The sequence below is a fragment of the Spermophilus citellus genome, assembly GCF_964194105.1.
Source record: "Spermophilus citellus genome assembly, chromosome: 8".
NCBI classification, from domain to species: domain Eukaryota; kingdom Metazoa; phylum Chordata; class Mammalia; order Rodentia; family Sciuridae; genus Spermophilus; species Spermophilus citellus.
In genome coordinates this window covers 24,204,040-24,231,888 of record NC_138189.1, presented here as the reverse complement: position 1 = coordinate 24,231,888, position 27,849 = coordinate 24,204,040, and the positions used below count along the sequence as shown (strand labels likewise).

General features: G+C 31.8%; 1 protein-coding gene across 11 annotated transcripts in view; it reads right to left on the bottom strand.

Moving 5' to 3' along the window:
- PCDH7 (protocadherin 7) overlaps nt 1-27,849 on the bottom strand; it is a 402,869-nt gene that overhangs the window by 185,540 nt on the left and 189,480 nt on the right. For 6 of the 11 annotated variants that reach the window (XM_081304865.1, XM_081304871.1, XM_081304870.1 and 3 more), the window contains one exon: nt 24,490-24,706. In XM_081304865.1, coding sequence (XP_081160991.1) covers nt 24,490-24,706 — 217 coding nt within the window. The remainder of the gene's footprint in view (nt 1-24,489; nt 24,707-27,849) is intronic. The other 5 variants (XM_081304869.1, XM_081304874.1, XM_081304866.1 and 2 more) reach the window with 2 other exon arrangements.

Below are 27,849 nucleotides of genomic sequence, written 5' to 3'. Positions count from 1 at the left end.
ATTTATCTTTGGAAGAATCAAATGTGAGAGTCTTGCATACCAAAAACAAAAAGGAGAGAAAGAAACCACATATATTCATATTCTCTCTCTCTCTCTCTCTCTCTCTCTCTCTCTCTCTCTCTCTCTTTCTCTCTCGTTTTCTTTTTTGGCCAAATACTTGCACTAACATTATGAAATTGTTTTGTTTGTTTCTTTGTTTGTTTGCTTATAGATCCCTAATATGCTAAGGCTTTAGTACATAGTAAAGTTTTCCTTTTGTTTTAGGAAGGCTGGATTTTTTGAGATAATATAATTATAAATAAGCATAGTACTGTGAGAAATACAAAAGTAAACAGTTTTATGAGAAATTTTGAAAAGTAAATATATACACACAAGATGCAGAACACTGGTAGGATAATTTATCATGACACCATGAGTAATATAAAGTTTACAAATAAATGAGACAGCATAAAAGAGTAACCAAAAAATTAAGCTGGGATTTGAAAAGTCAAGAAATGACAGAATGAAAACTAGAAACTTCCGGAATGAGAGAAACCAAAGGTATATATTAAAAGGTAGAGACCAGAATAACAAATGAATCCCTTTTGCTCACGAGAAATTCCTTGTAGGAATGTGTTTATGAACAATGACCTGAGCTGGATTTCCACCTGATAATAAAAAAGTGAAAATGAGCTCCATGATACATGAGAATTAACAGTAAATGGAGAGATAGTTAATGATTTTATAAAGAGTTTGTAATGAATTTGTTTTTCCAAAAGAATGAGAATTCATTCTCACAAAATAAGAACAACGGCATGGAGAATAGTATGGCACAGCCCAATATAAACCTGACTCTTCTAGATTCTATTTTTGGAAACATGTCTGACCATGGTAGCAATACTAATACTAAGATATTAATACTCATGCTGTGTAACTTAGTTAAATAAGCCTAGAAAACTCATGTTGAACCCAAAGGGTAAAGCAGAATACAGCCCACTGGTTCCTATTCTAAAGGATTGTATTTTGTGTGTGTGTGAGTTAAAGGGGAATGAAATTCATTAACAAAACACCAAACTGCTACTTAAAAACTGGAGAGGACATGGATAAGAGAATGGATAAAAAAGCCTGCAGTCAGGGCGGCAGACACAAGTGGGAGGAGGAAGGGGGTAAAAACAGGGGTGAGTCAGTGAAAGTTTCCAACCAACATGGACTGCAATGGTTTGTGATAGAGATGGGCCCCTTGTTCTCTGCTCACTGCTCTCCAACCTTTGTCAAAAACTGGCGTGTCTGGTGTAAAGATACGTGAGAAGAGGCATACGCATTCCTGATAAAGTACTGTTTTCCTTATCTTATTCGTGAGGCCTATCTTAAAAGAAAATTTTCTGTAACAATTGGAAAAAAAAAAAAGAAACATTAGCTCTGGTCTGACTCCAAAAGTTTCTCACAGTCTGTCACATTTGTACACAGAACATTCCAGAATCTTTTGGGGGAGCCCATGCTTCAGGAAATGAGATTTTTCAGATTTTCTTTCATCTTTCTTCTTGCTAGTAACAGTTGGATGATTAACAAAAAGGACCCTTCAATGAACATAGGGTTACAGTCCATCACGTTAGGGGAGGGCTGGAGTACTGAAAGGCCAGCTCCATCACTGCACCAACTCTGCCACTAACTCTGCCACTGTGGGCAGGATCTGCCTTGGTGGAGCAGAAATGGTGGTGGGTACAGGGGAATCTGAAACCCTGGCAAGGATGGAATGCTTCCTGTTCCTGTAGGACTCAGTAAGCTGCTCTACCACAGAGAGGATGTTGCCTGATGAGCTTTTTGAGAGCAACAAGCACTATTTTAAATTATAAAATATTGATTACACAAACTTAGGGTGAGGTTACCAGTCCGAATTTAACCAGTCATATGGAAAAAAATAAACTAAGAATGGTAAAAACACCCTCTGAAGTATTTTTCCTCAAGCCAACAAAAATAAATGAGTTAAGATGAAAGACTAGTTGATGATTAATCCTATATTCAGCTCTATTTTAGAGTGAATGATATTTCTAGGATCCTGTATTTTTAGATTTTATTCCTTAGATGTAAAGGCATAAGTTGCATAGCTTAATGGCAAAGAAAAAAAAATCAGCTAAGTGTTTAATTTTACCAGCTACCAGCTTTAGTTTAAAAAAAAATAAATTGTAAAATGAAGGATTTAGAGATGAGTATAACAAAGGTTTAGGTGTAAACCTAGCTACGATTACTGAATAACATTATACTTGGGTTTGATATGTAGATGTATTTATACACATATGAAAATTTTAATTATGATATATTAATGTTAGTATCTAATATTTTAAAATTTTAAATTGAGTAAAAACAAGCAATGTTCTTTCTTTAATTAAAGTTGTTCATTAATTTTATATAATAGTATACACTTCTTCCTAAAAATTAATTTTCATAGTACTCAAACTCTTGCCATATTCAAATATGAAGTTGTGATAAAGTTTCCTTAGAAGGCATTTTTATTAAAAATTTAATATTTACCTCCATTAAAATATTTTATAAACCTACTAGGAAATTTATGATCTTTCATTAATTTCAATTTTATAGTGTTTTATAAATGTGAATTCTTAAAATCTTGAAGTATGTAGCCCAAATAGTATACCCCACTGTGTCCTTTATAAAAACTAATAACCTATCTAAGTACCTGATTATTCATTGATTAATGACTTGAGTCATGTTTGCTTATGACTTTAATTTTAATTAATACATAGTTTATTCAAGCAATATAACTAACATTCTAATTTTACTTTTTCCCCAAATATATTTTGTTTAATGAGTGCTCAATCTGAGTTAGACAGTGTTATTCTGACATTTAAGCTTCATGACTTCTTTTTATTCTACAAATTATATAGTATGTCAAAGAGCTTTGGTTTATGTGTATCTATTGTTATTTACCATATTCAAAATTAAAACTAAAACAGTTTTAAAATAATTTGTTACAAATCTATTTGAAAGTAGCCATTTTTACATACTGACATGAATATATTGTGAAAAATTTTTATATTTTTTTTAAAAAGAAATGAGTGACATTGTTTTATACTTTTGCACAACTCTTAATGATTGAATTACTAGAAGAAAGCTGCTCTGTGTTCAATATGTTACAATATTCCACAGCATGCAGTCTCAGGGAAATTCCACTGTGCTTATGTAAAAGAATGAGAATTAAAAGGATAGATGATAGCCTCATATTATCATGAAAATGGTTTTGAATCCTGGAGATTTGAGACCACACTTTGACAACTGCTAGTATAACCCCTTCAATATTGAGCTGGATTTAAAAACTAAATAATAATAATAATAATCCAGTCTCATTGAAGCCACATTCTTACAAGAAGAATGGTACACATGTTTTTTTTTTTTTATGATATAATGTGAGATATGCTGACACAGATGTACAATATGCAGAGAGTTAAGGAGGTGATGCCCTCAGTAAACGCTAAAGGAAGAGCTGGCTCACGGAAAAAGAGATGCTGGGGAGAGATGTTGAGAACCATTCCAATGAGAGAAGGTCACAACTGGAAATAGCACAATGTTTATTTGACAAGTTGTGTTCAAACCCCATCTCAGCCACTCACTAGCTATGTGATGTGTAGCAAGTTACTTCTAAGGTCTGTGTGCCTCAGTTTGTTCCTCTTTGAAAGAGTAAAACTTAATCTAGTAAGGATTTAGTGAGATGAAATATGTTAATTATTCTTACCTTTAATTAGAACACCAAGTAATAGTGCTGATTATTTAAAAACAGTGACTTGTCAACATGAAAGCTCAGAGTACAGTGAGGTGGTGGGGACAGAATCAAAGTTATAAAATAAAAGAGAAAGGGCAGAAACAAAGCCAACTTGGCTTGGAGGTTCCATATGGATGCAAGAGATTTAAAAAACAGAACTATGATAATGAAATGTAACTACCCTGGAAATTCCAAGAGAGTCACTTCTCATGTAGACGTTAGCAAATCTTCATTTTTACCCAGTATCATCTTATGGTTTCACAGAAAAAAAAAGAAGAAGAAAACAAAAGAAACTGCTATTTTTAAAAAGTACACCAGGATATTCATAGAAATAGAATGAAATATATACAGAGCCACATAGATGGTGAAAAACTTACTTAAAATAGAAATGTAATGAAACTTCCAAGAGAGGTTATCTTGATGTAATCTTACAGTTGTTGTTTGAATTAGATTTAAATTATGACTTAATAATAAAGAATGATCAAGTGGATGAATATGTAAATAAGAATATATTTAACCTTACACACACAATTTATTATGAATTTGAGTTGTTGTTCTTATTCACAAAATTTACTTAGCAGTCCCAATTTCTCTAAAAAGAAATTCTGTTTCGGGCATAGTGCACAAAGAATGTTATGATTTTTCTCCAAATTGTCTTGTATCTTCAAGGTCCTTGATGAATAGAACATTTAAAAAAACTATTTCTCAGTTACAAAGCAAAGGTTTTCCATTGAGGTACTTAGTTCTGCTAATTAAGACAATGAAAGGAAAAAAATGTACTTATTATAGAAGTATGGATTTTAAAAGGAAAAATATGTACTTTATATAGATGTATGGTTTTTGAATTTAAAACATCCTCTTTGTCAAGTATCTACAAAGAGTTAAGGATTAACCTATTCCTTTTATAAATACCATGTGTTTTATACCAATGAATTATTTTGACTAATTTATCCACCAGAACAATTGTACAATTCAACCTAGACTAAATTATCACAAAAGAAAATAATAATAAAGCAAAAGTAATAATTTAAAATGAAATCTGTAGATAAATCTTGGATGCAGAAAATATTCATTTATTTATTACTCAGTTCAAACAATTTTATTGAGTAGCTAATACATGCCAGGCACTATTATGAATAGCTGGAGATATAATGGAGAACATAAAAAATTGTTCTCCATCCTCATGATATTATGAGTCACATTGTCTACCTGGTGAGATACTAAATACATTCATAGCACACACCTCCACCCCAGCCAAGGAACATATAAATAATTCTAGAAATTATTTTCAAAAAAATTTTTAAATTATATTTCATAAAATTTTGAAACAAAGTTTTTTGCTTTATAACTTCTCATTCTGCCCTCGTAAATGTTGATAGTAAAGCCTATATACAGAGACTGTCTTAACTCCACCTAGCACTTAGGATTTACAATTAACTGTCTTAAGAACCAAAATTAAAGATGACAATTTTTACCTCTATTCTCTGGTCTTACATATATATGTATATGCATGAAGTCAAGGAAATAATCAACTTCTGGCAATAAATATTTCTATTATATTGACATTTTAAACCTAAGACAGCATACCCTATTCAGCCATCTTTCCCCAGAGCTCAATTTGCTCAGAGGTTTTCCTTGGAGATATCTCTGCTTTTTACAACTTGTTATCTCCCTTCTCTTAGGATCAACTACCACATATTAACCTTGCCAAGTGAAAAAACAATTGTCAATTTTGAGTCAATTTAGCCACGTAAATGTAATAATGCACTAGCAATTGGAAAACATTTTTTTTTCGTTAAAAACATTCCAGTCTTAAGTCAGATTAGCAGAAGCTACGCAAAGCCATTTTGAGTTTACCCAAAGGAAAATGAAAACAAAATGGATGATTTCCTTCGTAAAGTAGAAATAACTCTGCTTTGCAATGTTATTTATAATTTTAAAACCTCAAGGAATGATTATTCATAGATATGTGGAATGGGAGGAAAGTTAAACAGTCTGTTCACCCTCTCCTTCACTGAAACACTGCTCACTGTTCTTGGTTAATGTATTTTAATTTATTTTTAAAATACAAGTTGTTCTTTGCCTGAAACGCGTCTCAGACGCTTAGTAAAACTTTTTTAAAATTATTTTCTCCTCAACATATTCATGTACAGTCAAACAGATAAGCAGCATGCTCTAAGTTGGAATCCAGGGAATACAGAAGAACACCTATCTCAATGTTGTCATTTAAATGACATAAACTCAAATGCCACTTGGGGCAATGCTATTCCCTCAAAGCATATATCTTATTTCATTACATATGTATGTATTCATCATGTTTTATTTCAAGCCTATAAAATATGGTATACTCTTGAAAAATCTGACAGATGATAAAACGGCATGAGGGTGGTACATGTGCTTGTTTTCATACTTCCGCATAACTGCTGATTTCTTTTATTTCAATCAGCTGTCGAAATTGGTTGACAATCATCAAATTTAATAAACAGCATATGGGCCTACTCATGTATGTGAAAGACCTGTTCTTTCTTTCTTTTTCCCACATAACATGCTCTTTTATATTTCAGATAAGTAATACATTTCAAGGGTAGGGAGAAGTTGAAAATAAGCCATGTGCCACATGGATTTCACTGTAAAAACAATAGCTAAATTTATTTTAAGGATACTGTAAAAAAAGAAACTAAGTTTTTGTGTTAGTATATTCTAGTTGCACATCATACACAAAGTATATTTGTGCATCCTGTTATTGTACTTTTTTTTCTGTTTTCAAAACGTAGTTTTATTAAATGTTATGTTCTGTGGTTAAAGGTTTGTAGAAATTTAAATATTAACATCTCAATTGATGGGGGTACCTTATAACGAGAATCTTAACATCACCCTATTTTAAAACAAAATTTACTGACCGAATACAATGAATATCTCCAAAGAATTTCAATCCAATTGAGAGAGTTTTATGGTAAAAACATATTTAAAAGATCAAGATAAGAAAAATCCACTCGTTAAAATGGGAACTGATGTTTTTAAAAGTCTGATTCTTAGGATATAAATAAAGAGATGGAACATATTTCAATATGTTAAATGTCCAGAATATGATATAACCCTGAGTCCCTCTTGCCTGTCCTACCAACATGCCTCATTCTGGTGTAATTACTGGTCTCGGAGTCCAGGCTTGTACTCATCAACCTTGACCTGCTTTCTTCTGTCATGAAGCAAACTCATTGTCCTATTCTTAACTAACCCTTGCATTTCTTAACATTAAAAGCAGTGTATAAGGATATATATCAAAAGCAGTATGTACATGGAATATTATCTTTTGTGAAAGCGGAAGTGCTTCTAAAATAAACGCGATTCTAAATTTTCCTACATGAAATTCAGATTTGCAATGTCAGGCTGTGCATGATTAGAAATGCCAAAGGTATAAATCTAGAGTAGTACCTAGTCTTGAGATTTTTACATTACAACAGCATACCATTTTTACTAGGCATTACTGGAATATTCTCCAACGTGTATATTAGATTCCTTTACAGAGGCAGTCATGTTCCTACAAGTCATAAATTTAATAAATCATCAGATATATAACTTTCATTCTCACATTTACATTACCAAGTATTTTATGGAGCAATTTCCTTACTCATGGCAGTGAGACTGTTCAATGATATAAATAAATAAATAAATACTATTTCAACATAAATTCCTTAACTGCAAAGGAAAATAAATATTGGAGTCTCCCAAGAATAGAGTTCACTATGAAACAGAATACAGTTATCAGTAGGGTCTATCTTGGATGGCATCCATGAAGGTTTATTACCAGGAATATCAGAAGAACATTATTATAGCAAACTACTGAAGCCAAGGACAGAGCCATGGCTGGCTTCCAATGCTCAGAGAAAGAACGTGAAAAGCAGAGTGAACCACAATACTGAAAAGGTTATTATAAATAACTGGTACATTTACCTCAGATTATCAAAGGTTTCAAAAGAAACTTGAAATACCAACTCTGTCCGTGTCAGACTCAGGGCATGAGTTCTTTATTTGTTGAGACCTGTTTTTCTGCATTAGCCCTGCCAGGCCTGAGTACTACCAGGGAATTCTAGGATTGTGTTAGGCAGAAAAAATAAAATAAAATAAATCCCATGTAAGTAGAACCAGAGCCTTAGATATAAAAGAATAGTTGAAAAGTCCAGTATTTAAATTTCTCTAAAATAGAAGGACATATTTCTAAGTCTGTATTGTAAACATACATGTGCACATCTTAGTCTTTAAAGGAAAAGAAAAAAAAAAGCACTATAAGGCATTCAAAAAACTACTGCCTTCAATTAAACCCTATATATTTTTTTCAGTATTTTACTTAAAGGATCACCTTAAATGCCAAGTTGATATGTTAAGAGACAATGATTCAGCTTTAAGGCACATGCACTACAAATTTGCTATTTATAATTTATAAAACTTCCTTTGACATAGGAAATAGTATTTTTTTAACAATATAAAATTGCAATTATAGTAGGAGTCTGTGAAGTTCGAAATGTTTCAAACTGTTGACTTTGATAGAACATTTCCAAAATTGAATATTTCTAAATATATAACTTATTATTCAAATTATTTCCAAGTTGTGCTCTAACATGCTTGGCACAGTCCATGAAGGTTGGAATGTGAGTGTATGTGTTTGCTTGTGTGCATATGTGTGTGTGTGTGTGTGTGTGTGTTTCCCCACTGAGCAATGTCAGATTTTCCTAAAGTTCTCTCATATATTTCAGAATGTGTATAAAAAAATGTACAGTAACTGGTAAGTCAAATCCTCTACATGTGGGTCCAATAAGGTAAAATATTTGCTCTCAAAATCATTTAGAAATGCACATCAGGTACAAATAGATAGTTCATAAAGTCCAATCAATAAGGAGACTAGCTAAATGAAGTGCCAAAAATATTAAAATGGATCCTCTAGCTCTTGGGAATCAATGGCAGTAAACTTCCTTTAGAAAGAATGTGTCTTAGCAATAACGTGTAGCAATATTTCTCAAGCTGCTAAAATAAAAAGAGCTCAGAGGCACACACTCTCCGTGTAGCTCCTACTGTGCTTTCCGTTCTTTTTTCTCCTACTGAGGCAAGGGAACTGCCCTAACCGCTTCAGAAATGCCCTGTCTCCTTGCCAGGAAGGAACCTGAAGCCTTACCACTAATGGTAAGATATATGTGATAATTACAAAAGAGCAGCAGGGACAGTTGGGGGCTGAGATTTGCTTAATGACTAGGTCAATTATTAGCAAGCTAACTATGCCAGCTTCTCAGTAGAAACAGGTATTTTTACTTAACTCTACATTGAAATATGCATCATCTTTTCGATATGTGTTCCTTACTGCATGTGATTCCAATATGGTAAATTTTAAAACACACATTATTCTCATTTTAAAGGAAAAAAAAATTACAACATCTTAACTGCTAACCCCAAACCGAGTAATACATATACTTTTGTAAGGCATATCTTTTGACTATTAAAAAACTGTAAGAAGAAAAGTTATTGAGAATGTGAAAACTTGGAAAATTTCTTTCTTTTATTTTGTTACATAATACATAGTCTCATTTAACTTCTTTATACTGGTGATTTTAAAATTCTTTTCTACTTTATTTGAATTTGCTACTGTATCTGAGAGAGTTTCTTATGCTTAAACAAGTTTAAACAAATCCGGTAATTTAGATCAACTGGTAGGTGTAATTAAAATAAATATTCCCTAGGGAGGTGGTGGTGTGGTTCTTGTGATGTAAATATATTTGTGCCCAAGCCCTGAAATAGATATTTTCTCATTTAATCACAATTTATAAAAATCATAGTATTTAAAATAGTTTTTCAAGCATTTTTGAAGTTAGTGATAGACATGGCAATATTTTTCCTATGTATGGTTACAGAGAGCATAGTTTGAAAGACAAATCTCTCAGTTTACACATTTAGCAGAAATTTGGGGGTTATTTTGAAATTTCCAGGATAATATCAAAAGTATTAAATAAACTGTCTAAACATCTTTTTATTGCTTGCTTTACTGAATTATTTGCATACTTTAAAAGTTAATTGCTTTATTTCCAACATCTTTTGGAGTCATGGGATCAACTGTAGAATCAGACTCTTAATGCAATAATTTCTTAAGCTTCTTCCCATTGAGTTTTCTTTCCTACTTCAGTAGAAAGATATAATCAAAGTGTGTGTGTATGTATGCATGTATGTCTGGAAAAAACTCCTAGCAAAACACAGTAAAGGGAATTTAATCATCAAGCTAAACAAGCGAATAAAGGACCTGTTATTTATTCTTACATTACTTTGAGTAAAACTATATTTCTTTACCTGGCTCATGATACTGAGTCTACCATCCTGTTATTCTGAAATAAACAAACAAATGTAAATAAAAACAAACAAGACCTCATTTATTGGTTTCCTTTGTATTTTTATGATATGAATACTTAGTTACTCCACTTATGATCCCATGTATCAACATTCATTTCTAAACCACAATGTACATTGGCTCTTGAAGAGAAATAAAGTATTGGTTTATGCAAAAGAACAAAAATCCATTGTGTTTTCCAATACATGAATAAAAATAAAACTCCCTGAAAAGTAAGTAAGGCATTAGATTACTGCTTGCAATATATACAATAGCAGCAAGCAAATAAGTTGATTTCCTCAAAAATTTACAATAAATTAATGCTTCTGATAAACATAAAATAAATGTCTTTTTAAAATGGAAATAATTATAATGGCTACTATGGGTTTTCCTGAGCTTTGAATACAGTAATGCAAATATAACCCTTTGGAGTTAACAGCAGACACTAAATAATAATATAATAATAAATAATAACAACTAGCATGTTTCATATACCTAGAATTATCAGGTATTAGTCACAATCCTATATATCTTCTCAATTTCATTATCCATGAAAGATAGTCCCTCCCTTAGACTAACTACATAAAGCAAATGAGTGTGCAATATTCTCAGGTAAGCATGAATGTACTATGAAAAATTGGTTTATTAATCTAATTTTCCCCTCTACTTATTAACCTTTAGTTTTAGATATCTAATTAAGATACTATTTTGGGCTGGGGATGTGGCTCAAGCGGTAGCACACCCACCTGGCATGCGTGCGGCCCAGGTTCGATCCTCAGCACCACATACAAAAAACAAAGATGTTGTGTCTGCCGAAAATTAAAAAAAAAGAATATATATATATATAAAATATATATATATAAAATTCCCTTTCTCACTCTTTCTTTAAGAAAAAATAAAAAAATAAAACAAAGATACTATTTCATGATTTCTGCAAACATTTTTGATAGATTTTTCCACTTCAGTTTTTTTCTTTCTATTCCGTCTCATATTCTTCTCTGTGTGTATGTATGAGAAGGAGTTAATAAATCTTTAATTCATTTGTCTCTGACATTCAACACAATTCTTGATGACTTGGTTGCTTGAAATCACTTTAGCCTTTCTGCTTGAACTGTATTGTAACTGGGTGTTTTGCACCATTCTTTTAAAATTATTTCAAATACTCATAAAGGTTGATTTCTATATTAATAAATGTATTTGGTTTAATTAATGAATTAAATGGAGATGTGAATAAGTTCTATGAATGGGTGCCTAATTGCCAGATTCTATCCACTCTGTTATTGACCATAATCTTTAGAAGGCTTTATTTATTATCTTGACTATTTGAGCGTTGTCCGTAATGCCTTTCAGGATGACTCTGCCACTGGACACTGAATGATCTTTAATAATTTGATGAATATCTCTATGAGTTACTGGTTTCTGTCATTTCCTATTCCTTCACAATAAATTGAGAAAAATATGTGCAGGCCTCTTGCAGACAGAAGCCATTTGGCTGGCAGAAAGTAAATTTGACACACTGTTAACATATTTTCTTTCTCTCTGGTTTTCACAAAATTATATTTGTGATAAATACAGGAACTTGTTCACAAGAGATAGAGACCACGTGCTCTTAGCCTAGAGAATTGGAAACCTGCAGGGAACTCAAGAAGGACAAGAAACAACTCACCTTTATGACTAAACATGTGAGGCCAGTGAAGAAATCTGAAAATTAGAAAATCATCATGCATTTAAAAAATGTTGTGAACATGGCAAGGCTGAGTTAAAATGGAGGAAAAATGGAACTATACAACCAGAAGAATTTTTTAAATATTACATCTATATATCATTGAACATAGTTTTTAAAAAAGCATTTTGGAATAATTTTTATTAATGCTAATTTCCCCAAAATATATGTTCTTATAAAACTTCTCAATAATTGTTTGAGGTAGATAAGGTGGTAATGATTATACTTATATTATTATAATTATATTTGCATTTTTGTTACATTATTCTCTAAATGATGAAGACAGTACATAAATTGATCCAGGTTCACTTCCAGAAATATGATGGAGTCTGAACTAGAAAAACTACATGTAGCTCTGATTTTTTTGTGAATACACATATTACATATTACAACATAGATGGATTAAATTAGATTTAAGGATTTTTTAAAACTGAAAAATTATGGAGTAGAGTCTTCTAGAAGTTATCCCAAAGGAAAACAGTTAGAGATGACTCATATATAATAAGTTTTAGTACAGAAAATTAATTATTTAATCCCCCAAAGGTCATAGATAAGGTGTTATAAGAGAGAAAATGAGCATGGGATGGTAAAGTTGGATAAAGCAAAGGAATAAGTTTATTCGAATAGAGAAAATTAAAAAAAAAAAAAGACCTGAGAGTCAATCTATGGAACAGTCCCTTTAATTCTCCTTCAAAAATGAAATGACTGATAGAGAAACTCAGAACTTTTCATTAAAATAAAGAAGAGTGATGTATTTTCCAAAACTTAAAAAAAAAAAAAAAACAGAAACTAAATAATCAAGTAGAAAGTCCTGTACTTTTTGCTCTGAAATAAAATGTTTGTTATTTAAGAAAAACACGCATGGATAGCTCTAAACCTATGGGCAATTGCTAGAACTAACTTAATAGCTACTTGATCCTGGGGACATAGATAATTCTCAGACATGGGCTGCAAGAGAAAAGCATGGGACTTGATTTCACAAAAGAGGATAAAAACAGTCTAAGGCTGAAATAGGCAAGAATTAGATTTTAGATCTTCATTATTCTGGGAGAAAATGATGAACCAATGTTGTCCAGGAAACTTGCAGAGCCTCTCAAAATTGAATTCCCAAAGAACTGGTGAAGGCTGAACACAATTGATCACACTGAACAAAGGGCGATAGCTTAAAAGAAAAAATCCTGATAAAATGCAGTTCTGTGTGAACCTGCTGTGTCCAGTCACCTGTTCAAAGATGATGTATGATTAACATTGCTTTCACCAAAGTTAAGGGAAAGAATAAGGTTGGTACCCTAAAATTCAATGTCCTTAAGGATTTGTGAGACTGAACATTACCTTGTTTTAGATGGGAGTTATCTGGGATAATAACTACTTAAATAATTATTTTCAGTAATCTTTTAAATAATTATTTTAAATATTATGTATCAATCCAAGGGTGTTTGAACTTCAGGTGTCAACAGTGCAGAAACTGTCAGATAGACAAGACTGATGAATAATTGTGAATGTCTAGATAAGGCAAAGAGCTTGCAGAATGGACCAGCACCAAGAAAAGCTATCGTCTAGTTATACAAGGATATCTAAAGCTAATATGGGGTGAAACATTTATGTGTTTTAAAAAATAATATGCAAAACTTTTAAGATATAATCCCAAAAGAAAAGAGAAAACAAACAATAGTCATAAACATTATGTTAGAATTGTGCCTTAAGAGTCCCTCATGAGTGCCTCAACGGATCTGCAGTCCAGGATAGATTTGCTTCTATAGGTCTTATCAGGCCTCAATGGTTCTGGGATAGAAAACACTTCCAAGATTATCCTTATCAGATAATATGTTTAATGGAACATTGATTTGTCTTGGATCTCCTTAAAGAAAAGGAGAAGATGCTTTGGAGAAGATGCAGGGAACTTTCTATCTCATGAATGAGTATTCTCCTGTTCTTAATTTAATAAACCAATATTTTTAAGAATTGTTTATGGCACTTGGCTCTGTATAATTTGGAGGCACTGATAAAATTATATGCACCTAGAAAAAAAATTTCCAGATACCACTCAAACACCACTTGGCAATCCAAGTGGCTTCTCTTGTTACACACTACATTTATATAATTCTATTCAGTATTCCAGGAGAATGGAGAGTGCATATGCCAGGCCAAATAAATGCACATATCTAGGGATTTTTGATGAAATGAATAGATGTATGAATTGCATTTTTCACTTAGAATTTATTATGTAGCAATTAGTTAGAATATCTTAGGCTGGAGGACAAGTTATACCAATATAGTCCTTATTTGTAATTCTTCCTAAGCAACAAAGAATTCAGAGAAAGGAGAAGAAACTTAAGGGACATTGATGGCTGTTATTTTAGTCAGCTTTTTCGCTGCTCTGACCACAGACTTGATAAGAACAGTTTTAGAAGAAAAAAACTTTATTTGGGGACTCAGGGTTTCAAAGGTCTAAGTCCCTAAACAGTTTACTCCATTCCTCAGGGCATCATGGCAGAAGAGTGTAATGGAGGGAAGCCACTCACATGGTGATCAGAAAGCAGAGACTCAGCTTGCAGATACAGGATATATACCCTAAAAGGCACCCCCAATGGCCCACCTCTTCCATTCACACCCTACCTGCCTTCAGCTACCACTCTATTAATTCCTATAATGAGATTAATTTGCTGATGGGGTTAACTAGCTCTCATAACCCAATCATTTCACCACTTAGCCTTCTTGTACTGTCTCATGCATGAGCTTTTGGGGAACACCTCACATCCAAAGCATAACAGTTATATTTCCTGTGATTAAAAAATTAAAAAAAAACACAGAAAGTGATATCCTTCTGGCAAATAATTACTAATAAGTATTTGCACATAATATATTAGAGGTTTTCCCTTGAATGGTGTACTAGTTGTGGCAAGCATTATTGACCTGGGTGCTGTGTACATGTTGAATGGACTAAAATTAGTCTTTTTATGATGAAATTTGAATTTATTTCTCATTCAAATTCCATTTTTTTATTATTTTCTGTTCTGAAGCACATCTACTTGCATAGTACTATTAACAATTGACAGACCTGTTATAATATTAAGGATCTCAAAATTACAAAATATTTTGTTGTTGTTGATGACTGAAACAATGTCATCAATTGCACCACAAACGCAATTAATCCAATATTCTTTTAATTTCAAGTAAGTAAAATGAACAAGTTATTGCACAGTATAATATAAAATGTAAGAGTCATATAATAAGACAAAGGGAGTCTAAAAGAATAATTATTATATGACGCTTGTTTCTTGTCTTCCCTGCAGCACCAAATATTTGACAACCACTGCTTTCCTGATTCCAACTCCCTGTGTTAGTCTGCCATATTTTATTGGCTTATTTGCTTTTTATTTTATTTTATTATATTCCCACACAACCAATAATTAATTACATTCTTACAGGGACCCTCAATATTATTATCTCTATTTTTCCTAAAAACACACTGAGCTTCAGAGAAGTCTAATAACTTAAAGATTCCCCCCAACATGATTTTATTTTTAATATACCTCTCAGCCACTCTTACTAAACCTTCTCTGTTATTCTCTTATATTTCAATCCTCTGCAAGCTTCTGTTTTGGTATCATCACTTATTTGATGTCATTTGCTTAAGTGATGGTCTCATCTATTCCCAAAAGTCCATCATTACTGGTGTGCTAATGACTCCTAAGACTATTTTAGTTCCATTATCTATACTTTCAGATTTCCAATCTATATTCCCAATAGCCTGCTGGATATGACTTGCATTTTTCAACGATGCCATAAATCCTACAAGTCTGCATCAAACCCACAGAGATGAGCTGTTTTTTTCTATTTTCCCCAGGTTGGCAAATGGCAGCACTCTTCCCTCCCATTTCAGGTTGCTATTTTTGGCTTCCCTCTCTATTTTTGAAAAACCTACCCACATTTCTGCTTATCATAAAAAAAAATCTACTTACTCATCTTTCAAGGCTTGGTTACAATTTTTCACATCCCCAACTTCTCTGGTTCTTGTTGTATGGAATCTTCCCATACACTATCTTTCATACATTTATTGTTATCTATCTCTCTATCTATCATCTACTCATCTATCATCTATCTCTGGATACTGAGAATTGAACCTAGTGTCACTCTACTAATGAGCTACATCCTCAGTCCTTTTTATTTTTTATTTTGAGCAGGTTCTTACTAAGTTGCCCAGGCTGGCCTTGAATTTACGGTCCTCCTGCCCCAGCCTGCCAAGTAGATGGGATCACAGGTCTATGTGACCAAGCCTAGCATCCTGACTTTATGTTTAACAATATAATTCTGTCCACATCATTCTCCATTGCAATATGTAAACATGTAGAAAATGGAGACCATGTCTCATTCACCTTTGGATCCTTCATGGAAATTTGTGTAGAGTAATTACTCAACAAATGCTTGCTCAATTTAAGTAAATGAATTCTCATAATACTCTGCATTCCCTGTTCCTTGTATAAAATTTCAGCTATAGCTTCTGTGACCTTTTGCTATGAATGCTGGGTGGGTGAGATGTGGCCTCATATGGAATAGGAACAATGTGCACAATTCATCCCAGGGCACTGTAGCTGCAAGGAATGCAACCTCAGAGCAGTTCATTAAATACAGATCACATGTGGGTCCCCTTCTGACATCATCATCTAAGATGTGAGCATTTTAAAGCAGATATATCATAGAAAATATATTTCTAAACAGAAATGAATAAGTTGGAAGTTTTTAAACAGCTAATTGCTGTTCTATTATCTATTTATCACCAAAACATTTTACACCACTGGACACCAATTTCATTGGAACATATAGTTTTAAAAAATTACTTTCCTTTGAGATTATCACATGTCAAAAGTTAAAAGCCTGTTTTTGAGGAGATATTTAAATCTGCATGCATTTTAAGTATTTTATCATTCTACTAATGAATCTATAATCATATTTTTGGATCACAATGAGAAAGCAAACAAGATAATGAGACTCAAAAACAAAAATTCTACCTATGTAAATTAAGGAAAATTCACTACAAAGATTTTAATACAATGCAACACATTGTCTATATTACAAATAAAGAGGGAATGAGGCTTAAAGAGAAATAACCATGAATGTAACTTGAATCTTGAAATAATAATTACAAACAATTTGCAACCACCACAAAAGAAATGAATTGGTTTTCAAAAAATAAACCTAATGTGATCCAATCTACTCTACTCTAATGTGATCTAATCATCTATTTAATTTGAGAATTATAACTGGTCTTCTGAAAATAAATAGAATAATTTTAAAAAATTATTTACAAGCTATTATTAAATTTGAAAGACCTCATTTAAAGCATACATGTGACTAGTAATTGCCCATGGTTATATACAAGAAAAGAGACATAAAATTAATGTTTTATAGTTTAGATCTGGATTTAGCTTCTGCTGACAATTGCATCAATGCTAAATTCTAGAGGTTTTGAAATAATTGTGTTTAGCAGCAAAAAAAAAGAGTGGAAAATAAAGTCTTATAAAAGAAAAAAAGAAGATGTAAAAAGAGAAACAGTGAAATTAATGTGATTGTAATAACAAAATTTAAATAATCTGAATTTATTTGGCTTAAACATGAAACCTGTAAACCAATTTAATAATTGTTTTAAACTAGATTGAAGATGGGTAAAGAGAAAGGATATGAGGTAAATAACACTTCAGGGCCTTCTTCCAACCCCAAATTTTATTTATGAATTGTAAAATTTCCAATAAATGCATGTATAATCATTCCTCTGTAGAGTTTACTTTGCCCTTTTTCTGTACCTTACACTACTCTGAACTTCTCTAATGAGCTTCCTATTTTTTACATTATACAACCATTAAGGTTGCCTCTCCCCAACATAAGGACTTCCATTTTGAAGGCAGGGATTCTTTATATATATATATATATATATATATATATATATATATATATATATATATATATATATATATTTAAACTCCTTTGGAAAATCTTTGTTTTAGATTATTTTTAATACAAGTTGATTGGATCAAAAATAATAATCACAGCTTCCTCACCTTGTAATCACTCTGTGAAACAAGACACCAAAGGCATTGCTATGCTTTGCTTCATTCAAGGAAAAAATGTTTCATTTCTCTCAAAAAAAAAAAAAAAAATCCTGCAATAGAAGTGGTACAGTTGGAAATGCTTACTCCAGAAGAGGGACATTGAGATGAATCAGTTTCTCAATAATTGAGCCAGCCCCAGAAGTGAAAAGTGCTGACTTAAGAGTCACTGTGTTCCTGTTTATTTACCACAGAGAAGTTGCTTAAGAATATTGTCATATTTTACTAACATAAATATTTTATACATAATTCTGGGGAAAAATTCAGAGGAAGTCTAGAAATACATATGATTTAGACACACAGAAAAGGAAAGCAGGAAAGATTGGAATAATGCCTTAACTAAGTAAGGACTAAACAACCAAATTCACTGTTAACAAGTAAGGTAAAAAAATCCACAGAAGCCCAATGCTTGGAGAATCTGAAGGCAACAAAACCACTAACTGACCTCCAAAGTCACTTTGAGATTTCATAAAAGCTCATTCTCTTCTTGAATGTCATAAAGGTTCAGCAGAGTGATGTAGTTTTAAAGGACCAAATTAGAATAAAAAGGGTAATATGGCTGCACGTTTTATCAGTATTAATTATTAATACTGAGATTAGAAAAGAAAGGACTGAGAGTCTGGTAAGCATGTTAATTGGACATTTTTTTAGTTCATTTTTACTGACATTGTGAATATTTTGCCGCAGTTCAAAGGGAAATATACACCTGAAGAATAATGCACTCAACTGGAACACTGGATATGAATGTAAAAACTTTAAAAAAGAGAAAAGAAAAAGATAACGATGGAAATTCCAGACCTTGCATGAAAAAGAGCACAAAGAACTGAGCTGATTCTATGTCAGAAGAGAGAAGGCTTCCTTTCACTCATTTAGATCTTTGCTATGTTTTTAAGTTACTGTCGCTGAGGTCATCCCATGTTACCCCATGAAAATAAATAAAAACAAAAAGGACTGGAAATTATCCAAGATGAGAATACTACTCCAACCAGTAATTTTAAAATGCTGTACTTGTAAGATTAAACATTTTATGAAGGCCAAGATTAAGCCATTGTATTATATCAAATCCACTTAGATTTATAATCAAAATTATCTATAATAAATAAAAACAGAAAATAATTTCATCAATTAACAGCCAAATTATAACTACTGTTATTTATAAACTATTGCATGCTATTATCTCTTCAATTTCTTCCACAGTACTGTGATTTGTAATTGAAGAAACTGGGGCTGAATATGGTGAGAAAATTATACTCTTAGTCTGAGGTGAATCAAACTGATTCATTAGATTGCAAAATTGTTTTTTTTTTTTTTTTTTTAATTCACTAGATTGTATCCTCAATGTTGCCAATTCTCCTGTAGGTGAATGTTTGTTTTTTTTTTTCAGATTCTTTCAGATTGTACTGTTTATTTTAGTGGAAAATTGAAAAGTAGCTGCAGGACATATCTTGCTTGGCTGAGACCTGGCTTAGAGATTGTCCCTACAATTACTTTCTGTCTATAATCACTATGAAGTAGAAGGGAATGCAGCCCTCCTGAATGGGTGGCATGAAGACTTCTTGAGGACACTTTGGAAATTCAGAACCATGTCACAGATGACTGGAAAAGTAGGAAAATTAACCTCAGTGAGACTCTGGCAACCAAAATGTCAGGAAGAAGCACAAAACTATGGAAATGAATCCATAGTGATGTGTATTATTATTTTCCTACAAAAATAGTATGGGTGAGCATTTGTTTTTGAGATATAATACTTATGCCATTCAGAAGTCTGTGAGGCTCTTGGGCATGATGGAAGAGGCCACCTTGTCACATTACGCAGTCAAATGAGAGGACAACAGTGCCTTGTGGACAGATACCTGCCGATAATTGGGTAGGTAGGTGGGAGAAAAGGAGATGGAGAGGTTCCTTTATCCTCTACAAAGTTAATGTGTTTATTCTCCATTCTCACTACCTTTGGCCTTATAAAAAATGGTGGTTTATTCCCAATGAATCTGCATTTACTTCTAAAATTTCATGGCAGATACAAAATGGATTCACAGTGCGTTATATCATGTTTTAATTATCACGAACAAAACACTCTAAACACTTATTTAAAGCATGTGGAATGAAGAGATGATGTATAAAGAATGAATAGAACAATGGCATCTATCATATGTAAATTTGAAAAAGTAAGAAAGTTCAGAAGTGGGAATTTCAAAAACGTTGGTGTATAAAAGTCAAAGGTACTTTTTCTGAAAGATTTGAGAAAATCAAGAAGCATAAAATTAATTAAGGATTTAGAGTTTCCAACTTGCTAACCTCATTTACCTTTTTAAAATCTGTCTGATGGATTACCTGCTGTGTTCCTACATTATTTGTAAGGCATTCTATTTGTAAAGGTTTACTTAAGAAAAAAACACATTGTGTTCATCTCTCTTCATTCTTAATCTGACCAGAGTTTAAGTTGTCAAGCAAGAAAATAAACACTTATTCCATTGCGGCACGTCTTAATCATAATTATCTGTGAAGGGCACTGTGGCAGGGGGTGAAACCAGATCTCCAGATGGCCCTTGCACAGTATGATTAAGGGAAGCTCCCAACATGTCTCCCACACTACCCTGCTGTGGTGCCAACCTTTCCACCCACCTGGCCAGTATCACCAGTTAGACTCTTGATTTTTACAATAAATGCATTACCTCTTATTAGAACTCACATATGTTCTGTGGGTTGAGAAAAAGGCCTTAGAATTACTACTGCCACACCTCATTATCTTATATTATAAAATTTACTATCCATCTCACTAAGAGACACAAAGTCTCTTTCAGTTCTCTAGAGGAAAAAACACAAGGACAACTGGATGTTCAGAGAGGATCACAGATTGTTGGATGGGAGTAAGATTTCATATTTAATGTAGTTAATTACTTAAAGATGATCAGAAACAAACAAGGATTAAGTGACCTACAAACTGCTGATGGCAAAGTTGGGGTTAAAGGCCAACTCAGTGTTCTCTGTGTCTGAGCCACACATAGAAATGGAAAACTAGCTTTGTAAAGATGATCTGGAGGGGTCTTTTGAAAGAATAAATAGGTCAGTGGGCCAAGATATATAGATAAAATAGACCAAGAAACTATTAAATCACACTTCAATAAAAAATCCGAAGATTGCTGTATCATCAAGGTAAGGGTAAGATTGGATGCTTTTAAAGCTAATATCTGCTTTTTACTTGAACATCAGTTTGTTGCTCTACCTTTTAATTATTTTAACTTCTTCATTGTCAAACATTTTATCATAATCATTTGCTATCATGTTTTAAAATATCTTATTCCACTAATTTTTAATGAGATAGTAAAGAATGAATTACCCCAATTTCATCAATCAAAAGATCAGTATGAAATCATAAAGTTGATTACTAACTATTAGTAACTTTGCCATGAATGAATATGTAATTCACAAGCTTTTCCTAAAATGTTTTTGACTGGCATAATTCTCATTATTACTTTCTAAAAGCCCAAGGGCTATAAATTCTATAGATTTGGATCATCAAAATGGTGGGTCTCATTCTACGATACTCAGGTTGCATGAAATTGTGTTTACTCTTGCAGTGCATTCCTTTTCCTCAGCTAGTCAGAGAAGAAAACTCCATTCCTTATTTGGCACCAATGTCTGTTGGAATATAAGTTAAAGCTTGTTAAAAGGAGAATTAACCCACAGGCCTTCTACATGAAATTATTTTATTATGCTAAAGTACAGAAGGCAGATAAAAGCTTTAGTAAAACACAAATACATTTCAATGTCTATTTATTTAAATTTGCCTGTTTCAGTTACTTCCTTGACACAGCATCTGTGACAACTTATTTTTATCCTTAGCTATCCTAACTTATTCCTGGTTTGCATCATGATATTGGAATGTTATATGTTATTGCATTGCAAATTATCTTCCAAACTTTACAATGGAAGTTAATCCAAAACAGTTAGTGAAAACTGCATTATTTCACACAGGTTAAAATTCAAGGAAAATATATGAGGTAATAATTAGGAACTAGGACAGCATCCAAAATGGTATTTCATGGAAAATCCAAATGAAAATCCAATACAAATCCTGATTAAAACCTAACCAAGCAAAACACTGCAGATTACCTGGATTCCAATTAAATGTGACAAATGAATACTTTGACAGGTTTCAATTCCAATTCTATTTATGTCAGAATGACCCATTAATATCAAAGATGAAATTACCAGAATTCAAGCAATACAATTGTGCTTTCTGACTAGATGAGTAGTCTAAAAACGGAACTCCATCAAAACTGTGAGTCGAATGTCCACTGCTACGTTTGGATCACTCAAAATGTATCACATCTCTTTCTGTCATTACCTATACATTGGGACCAACATGAATCACAGCTAGCAGATGCCAAATCGTTTATATAAACTCTGCATTTCAAGTGTCAGTCACATACAAAATCAGGAAAAAAGCAGTTATATTATCATGGGCCTTGCTATTGACAAGATACAACAGATGTTTACAAAAAAGAACTAAAAGCCTTTTGAGGGGAATCTTAGTAAACTTTCTGTTCTATTTACAAGCTCACCTGTTGTTTTCTATGACATGTATGCTTCATAAAAAGGAATTTATATGTATTTGTCATATTTAATTATGTTTTAATTATTCATAATTTCTTAATTATTTTAAAGATGTTGAATGGCCTTAAACTCACAAAAATGGAAAATAACATTAAAACGTCTCTATAATGCCAGTGTACAAAGTCCTTTCTATTTCTATAGCTGACATTCAAAAAAGGCTCCATTGTGTTTTATATTACTAATAACAAAAATAAACACTTTTTAAAACATAAAATTGTCATCAAATGATGATCTAAGAAATAGTAATAATGAAATAATAAATTAATACTGCTTTCCTCAGTAGATAAAAAATATATATGTATACATATATGTTTACATATGTAGGTAAAAACTATATTTAAATAAATCTTTAAATATTTATATATAAATATACTTAAAGATATTACATATATGTTATATATGTAATATCTTTAAATTTTAGTTTTCTCCAAAGAATATTGAATAGACTTGCCTCAAATATTCATCAGCACTTCAATTCACACCAAAATTTTATACTCACTTAAAAAATTTTAAAATTTTGTTTTAAAAATCACATCAAACTCCCATCCACATAAGCACACAGCACCATACACACAGATAAGCATGCCTTTATAGCCAGAAGGCAAAATGCCATTTAACATCTGGATAATTAATCAAGAGGGACATCAATTATCAAACCCTGGTAGCATATCTTCTCACCTGATAATAGAGTGAATAAATAATTATTTGGCATGATTTAGTTTAGCAATTCTTTAACTTGGGGTCATTTATGAGAAAAAAAAATATATATATATATACATATATATATATATATATATATATATATATATATATATAAACTGGATTTTAATATTCATAGGTAAACTTACAGAAGGAAAAATCAATCTTTTTCGGGCATTAATATGCTGTATATAGCATATCATCACTGAAGAAACTACCATATAACAGAAAGTTAAAATTTTCTACTTCACTAGAGGATTGAGATAGAGAAAGACATAAATCCATTTTGAGTTTTCACTAAAAACAAAATTTCCTTGATGCTCCTTCCTTCCCTTATATATGACCATATCTTTTTTATATACAAAATAATGATGAATTTAGGAAGAACTTGTACCACTCCATTAACTGACATAAATTCATCCTCAAACATTCACTTATGATTTGAAATCCAGAAAATGGATTACCAAATTGACTTTGGGAACATAAACAAATGTGAACAGTTTTATAAGTACTGCTGCAATATAACTTTATGATCTAAATGAAAATGTGCATAAGGTAAATTGTAATAATTATGAGAATAGCCTCACAAAAGGGTAAGAATATGGAGAATTATAATTTGTGTTCCTTCCTTTCTCTTGCACAAAAGTGAGTAACACCTTACACTTAAATGAGAGAGGAACTCTAATAGTATTTACTGCATACTGTGGAGAGCAAGACAGAGCTGTTCTCCTTCTCTGACTCAATTTCAGCTAGCATTGAAAGGAGAGCTTTGAAAATGTTTTTCCTAAAAATCTAGGGGGTAAGGGGAGTCAAGCAAGGTGTATTTATGGTCATTTCCTTTCACCAAGACTGGACAGTAGCAATTGAAGAAATAGTTGCATGACAAAAATGAGTAGAAGAGAACTACCAGAAAAGATCTTTCTTGGTGGCTATTATTGAGGAATTGTGCTCTAATTTAGCATTTTCATAGCAGACACTGCTCTGGTTTTATTTGTATGTGCATTTATTTCTGACAGGTCATTTTTAAATGATGGTGCAATTTTGGTGAGTTTTATCTACATAGTTATGTTGCTTTATTTGGCATTTCTATATTTTAGTAAATACTTATTATTTAAAATAAAATAGTTTTGGTGTCAGCTATTTTATTTTAGTTTTAGACTGACCTTCGCCAAGCCTACTTATTACTGCTCACTAGCGTGATTATGTGTGTGGATGTTGTGTTTGCCCCTACCATTTTCCATATGCTCTGCCTCACCAACACTGCCATCCGGCGTGGTCCTTTCATAGTTGTCCTCTGGGAGTGGAAGGGCACCCAGTCTTGGCCCTGATGAACTCTTACTGCTTGGTGTTTCTGACTCCTCCAGCCCGCTGTCATAGCAACTCTGCAGTGACCCCTGATGTGGGTCCTGAGGCTGACTCACAACAGAAAACGTCACTCTACGAAATGGCTGCAAAAGAAAAGATTCTGAATGTCACTAAGATATAAGATTGTAAATTATCTTATTTAAAAATACATAATTACATACATTAAAATCTACTGACAACTAATTCAATAAAAATTGTTAAATATGTTGAAATTGACTTGGTGAACTATATATTATCTTAGACAATGCTTGGAGCTTGGATAACTGAAAATTCTCTTTCTGAAACCAAGATAAGAAAACAGAAATTTCACTAAAACATGCATTTAAATCTGATATATTAGTTCCATATACTTAACCTTTTTTTATTCAATAGTCTTAATGCTTTTTACAAACAGAATTCATAAAAATAAGGATCAGTGATGTAGCAATAAGTGTTGAACTAACCCAATGTCAAAAAATACATCATTTAAAAATACCTCATCCGTGAGATATAAAGTTTTAAAAGATTTAATGCGCTGAAACTTCACATAATTATTAAAATTACAGCTGATAAAAGGATTCCAGATGCAGGGCTAGGAAATTAAAGTATATTTATTACTTCTTTTAATAAAATTATTGTCTATTTAAAATTGTATGAATCATGTTAAAGTTTTCTTAAACAATGAATGGAAAATAATCTAAAAAGTCTAAACATATGTTTTACTATGATTATAATTAGTTAAAAACAGTAAAATCGTGTGCAATCTTTAATTTGTATTTAAAAAGTTCTGCAAAACTTTATCCAATAGGAACCAATAATTTATTATGCTTATGATAATGAACAAACTGAATATTTACTATAGATGAAACGTACAGATTATCTGAACTACATAATAAAAAAAGAAACACTTAGGCTTATTAAATGAGTAAACTAATATCAGATAGTGGCTGTGCTCCATATCAACAATAATTTTGAAAAGCAATCAAACATTGTCCCATAATATCTTTCTGAGATTATTTTTTGGCAATAGTTGTATCCACTAAACTCTTGTGTGAATGTGAAGATGGCAGAAGTGTATATATTTTTACTTTATAACTTGTTCTTTCCACCATATAGCATCAAATTAAATTTACCAGATAATAATGAAAAAATGAAGAGCTTTTTTTGTACTTTTGTAGCTTAAATGCTCAAGGTACAAATAACTAATATTAACTGGGATCAGTAGAATTCTAGAAGTGTTAAGAATGCTCAAGGTACAAATAACTAATATTAACTGGGATCAGTAGCATTCTAGAAGTGTTAAGAATTATCTGCACAAGATTTGATATTAGTGAGAAAGCTAAGAAGAATTGTGGCATTTTCCTGTAATTTATAAACTGGTTTTGCTAAAGACAATCACATGCTTCCACAAAATTTCCCTTTTTTTGTTGTAGATATAAGATTTGCTAAGAATACAGTACATTACTGGTATTTCTCCCTAGTACCTTACCATTCACGTACTAAATTGTAACACACAGTCTACAAAATTCTCTTTTTCATTCTAGTTCAAAATCAAATTATTAGAATAGCTAAATCTAAGAGTAAAAGAGAAACCTTCAAATCACATTCTTTATAAAATTTCACTGACTTGGGTCGGCAATATTGAAAAACAATTACAAAATATTTCTAGTATAAATTGCAAACACACTATGGGCCAAAATTTACATGCAATGTGCTCTAGAAACACTATCCTTATTTTACTAATTCTTCTCACATTTCTTTATATTAGTATCATTGTACATTTTACTCTGTATCTAAATAAATGTAGAAATATATTTGTATTTACCATGTTTCACCTTTGGTGTGAATTTTCTTTTTATAAAATTTTCCCATTTATCCCTACTAGCTGACTGCAAAGTATCTGTGATTGATGTCTTTGTTGTTACCTCAGAAATAAAACCACTGACAAGTCTCCTAAAATCACATTGCTCTGCACACAAAAGATACTCTGCAAATACTACTAAACAATGAAATTGTAATATCAATGTTGAATTTAGGCAAGAACTCCAAGGGTCAAGCAGACATATTATCACCTCAAGACACAGAAGTGGGTTAAAAATAGATATATGGATATTGAAAGATAAAAGAAGGTCAAATGCTATACTTAATTCTATTTTAATAACTTTCAAATCTTTTAGGATCTGGCTTTTCTAACACAAGAAAAATTTTCAGGATGAATACAGAAATCCGTAAATAAAATTAATAAGTTGAAAGAAGAAAAATAAGAAATCATGAGAAATAGTGTTTCATTTTGATATAAAAACAAGAAAGAGAATGACATTCATGTGGAGATATTAATCTCAGAATCTGTGTTTACATGCTTGTTCCACCAAAGCAGTGATCGGAGAGCAGAGATGGGTCATAAACTATGTTTGCAATGAAAGATGTCAAAAATAAAATAATGATTGCACTGTAACAGGTTAAATAATGACTGCCATGAACATTTTATTTACTTGATTTCCTACCCTATTGTGATTATGAATATTTTAATCTCCATAAATTATTTTAGAAGCAAGAAGAGTATAATTTTAATATACTAAGATCTATTTATATAGTTACAGATAGATTCATCAATGCTTCCTTTTTTTCTGTAAAAATCTTTCCCCATTTAAAATAATATCTGGATGAATGAAGAAATAATTTATAATAAAAGTACAAAATAAAAAGTATTACACAAAGGATCAGAATATGCTGTCGCATCATTTTTATGTACAATTTAAAATGTGGCCTTAGAATTCTACAAAGCATTATTAGCATTTATAGCAATCACTAAATCTTAAACTGATAATTGTGAAAAATTAAATTCTTACAGCAATATATTTAAGTTGTTAATATGAACCAAAATTGGTACAGATTCCTATCTTTTGAAGAATAGTCTATGGATGCAAAGAGTTAAAATTTAATTCTAGTAGTATATCATATATATTGAGTTAGACAGCTAGATAGATAAAGAGAGAGGAAGAGACAGAGAGAGGCAGACAGACAATATTTATATACCATCTACCATCATTAGCTTGGGTCTATTGAGAAGGTGGTTTATAACATTCATAGCACTTATAACAGTGGCTATGACACAGAATTCAAGTTATCTTTATATTCCAGGAAGCCTCATTAAAGTGGAAATGCAAAACAGTGTTGACTACATAGCAGAGGATAAATTTGCATTAAATACGTGACTTTGACTTTATCACTGATACTCTGAAGCAAA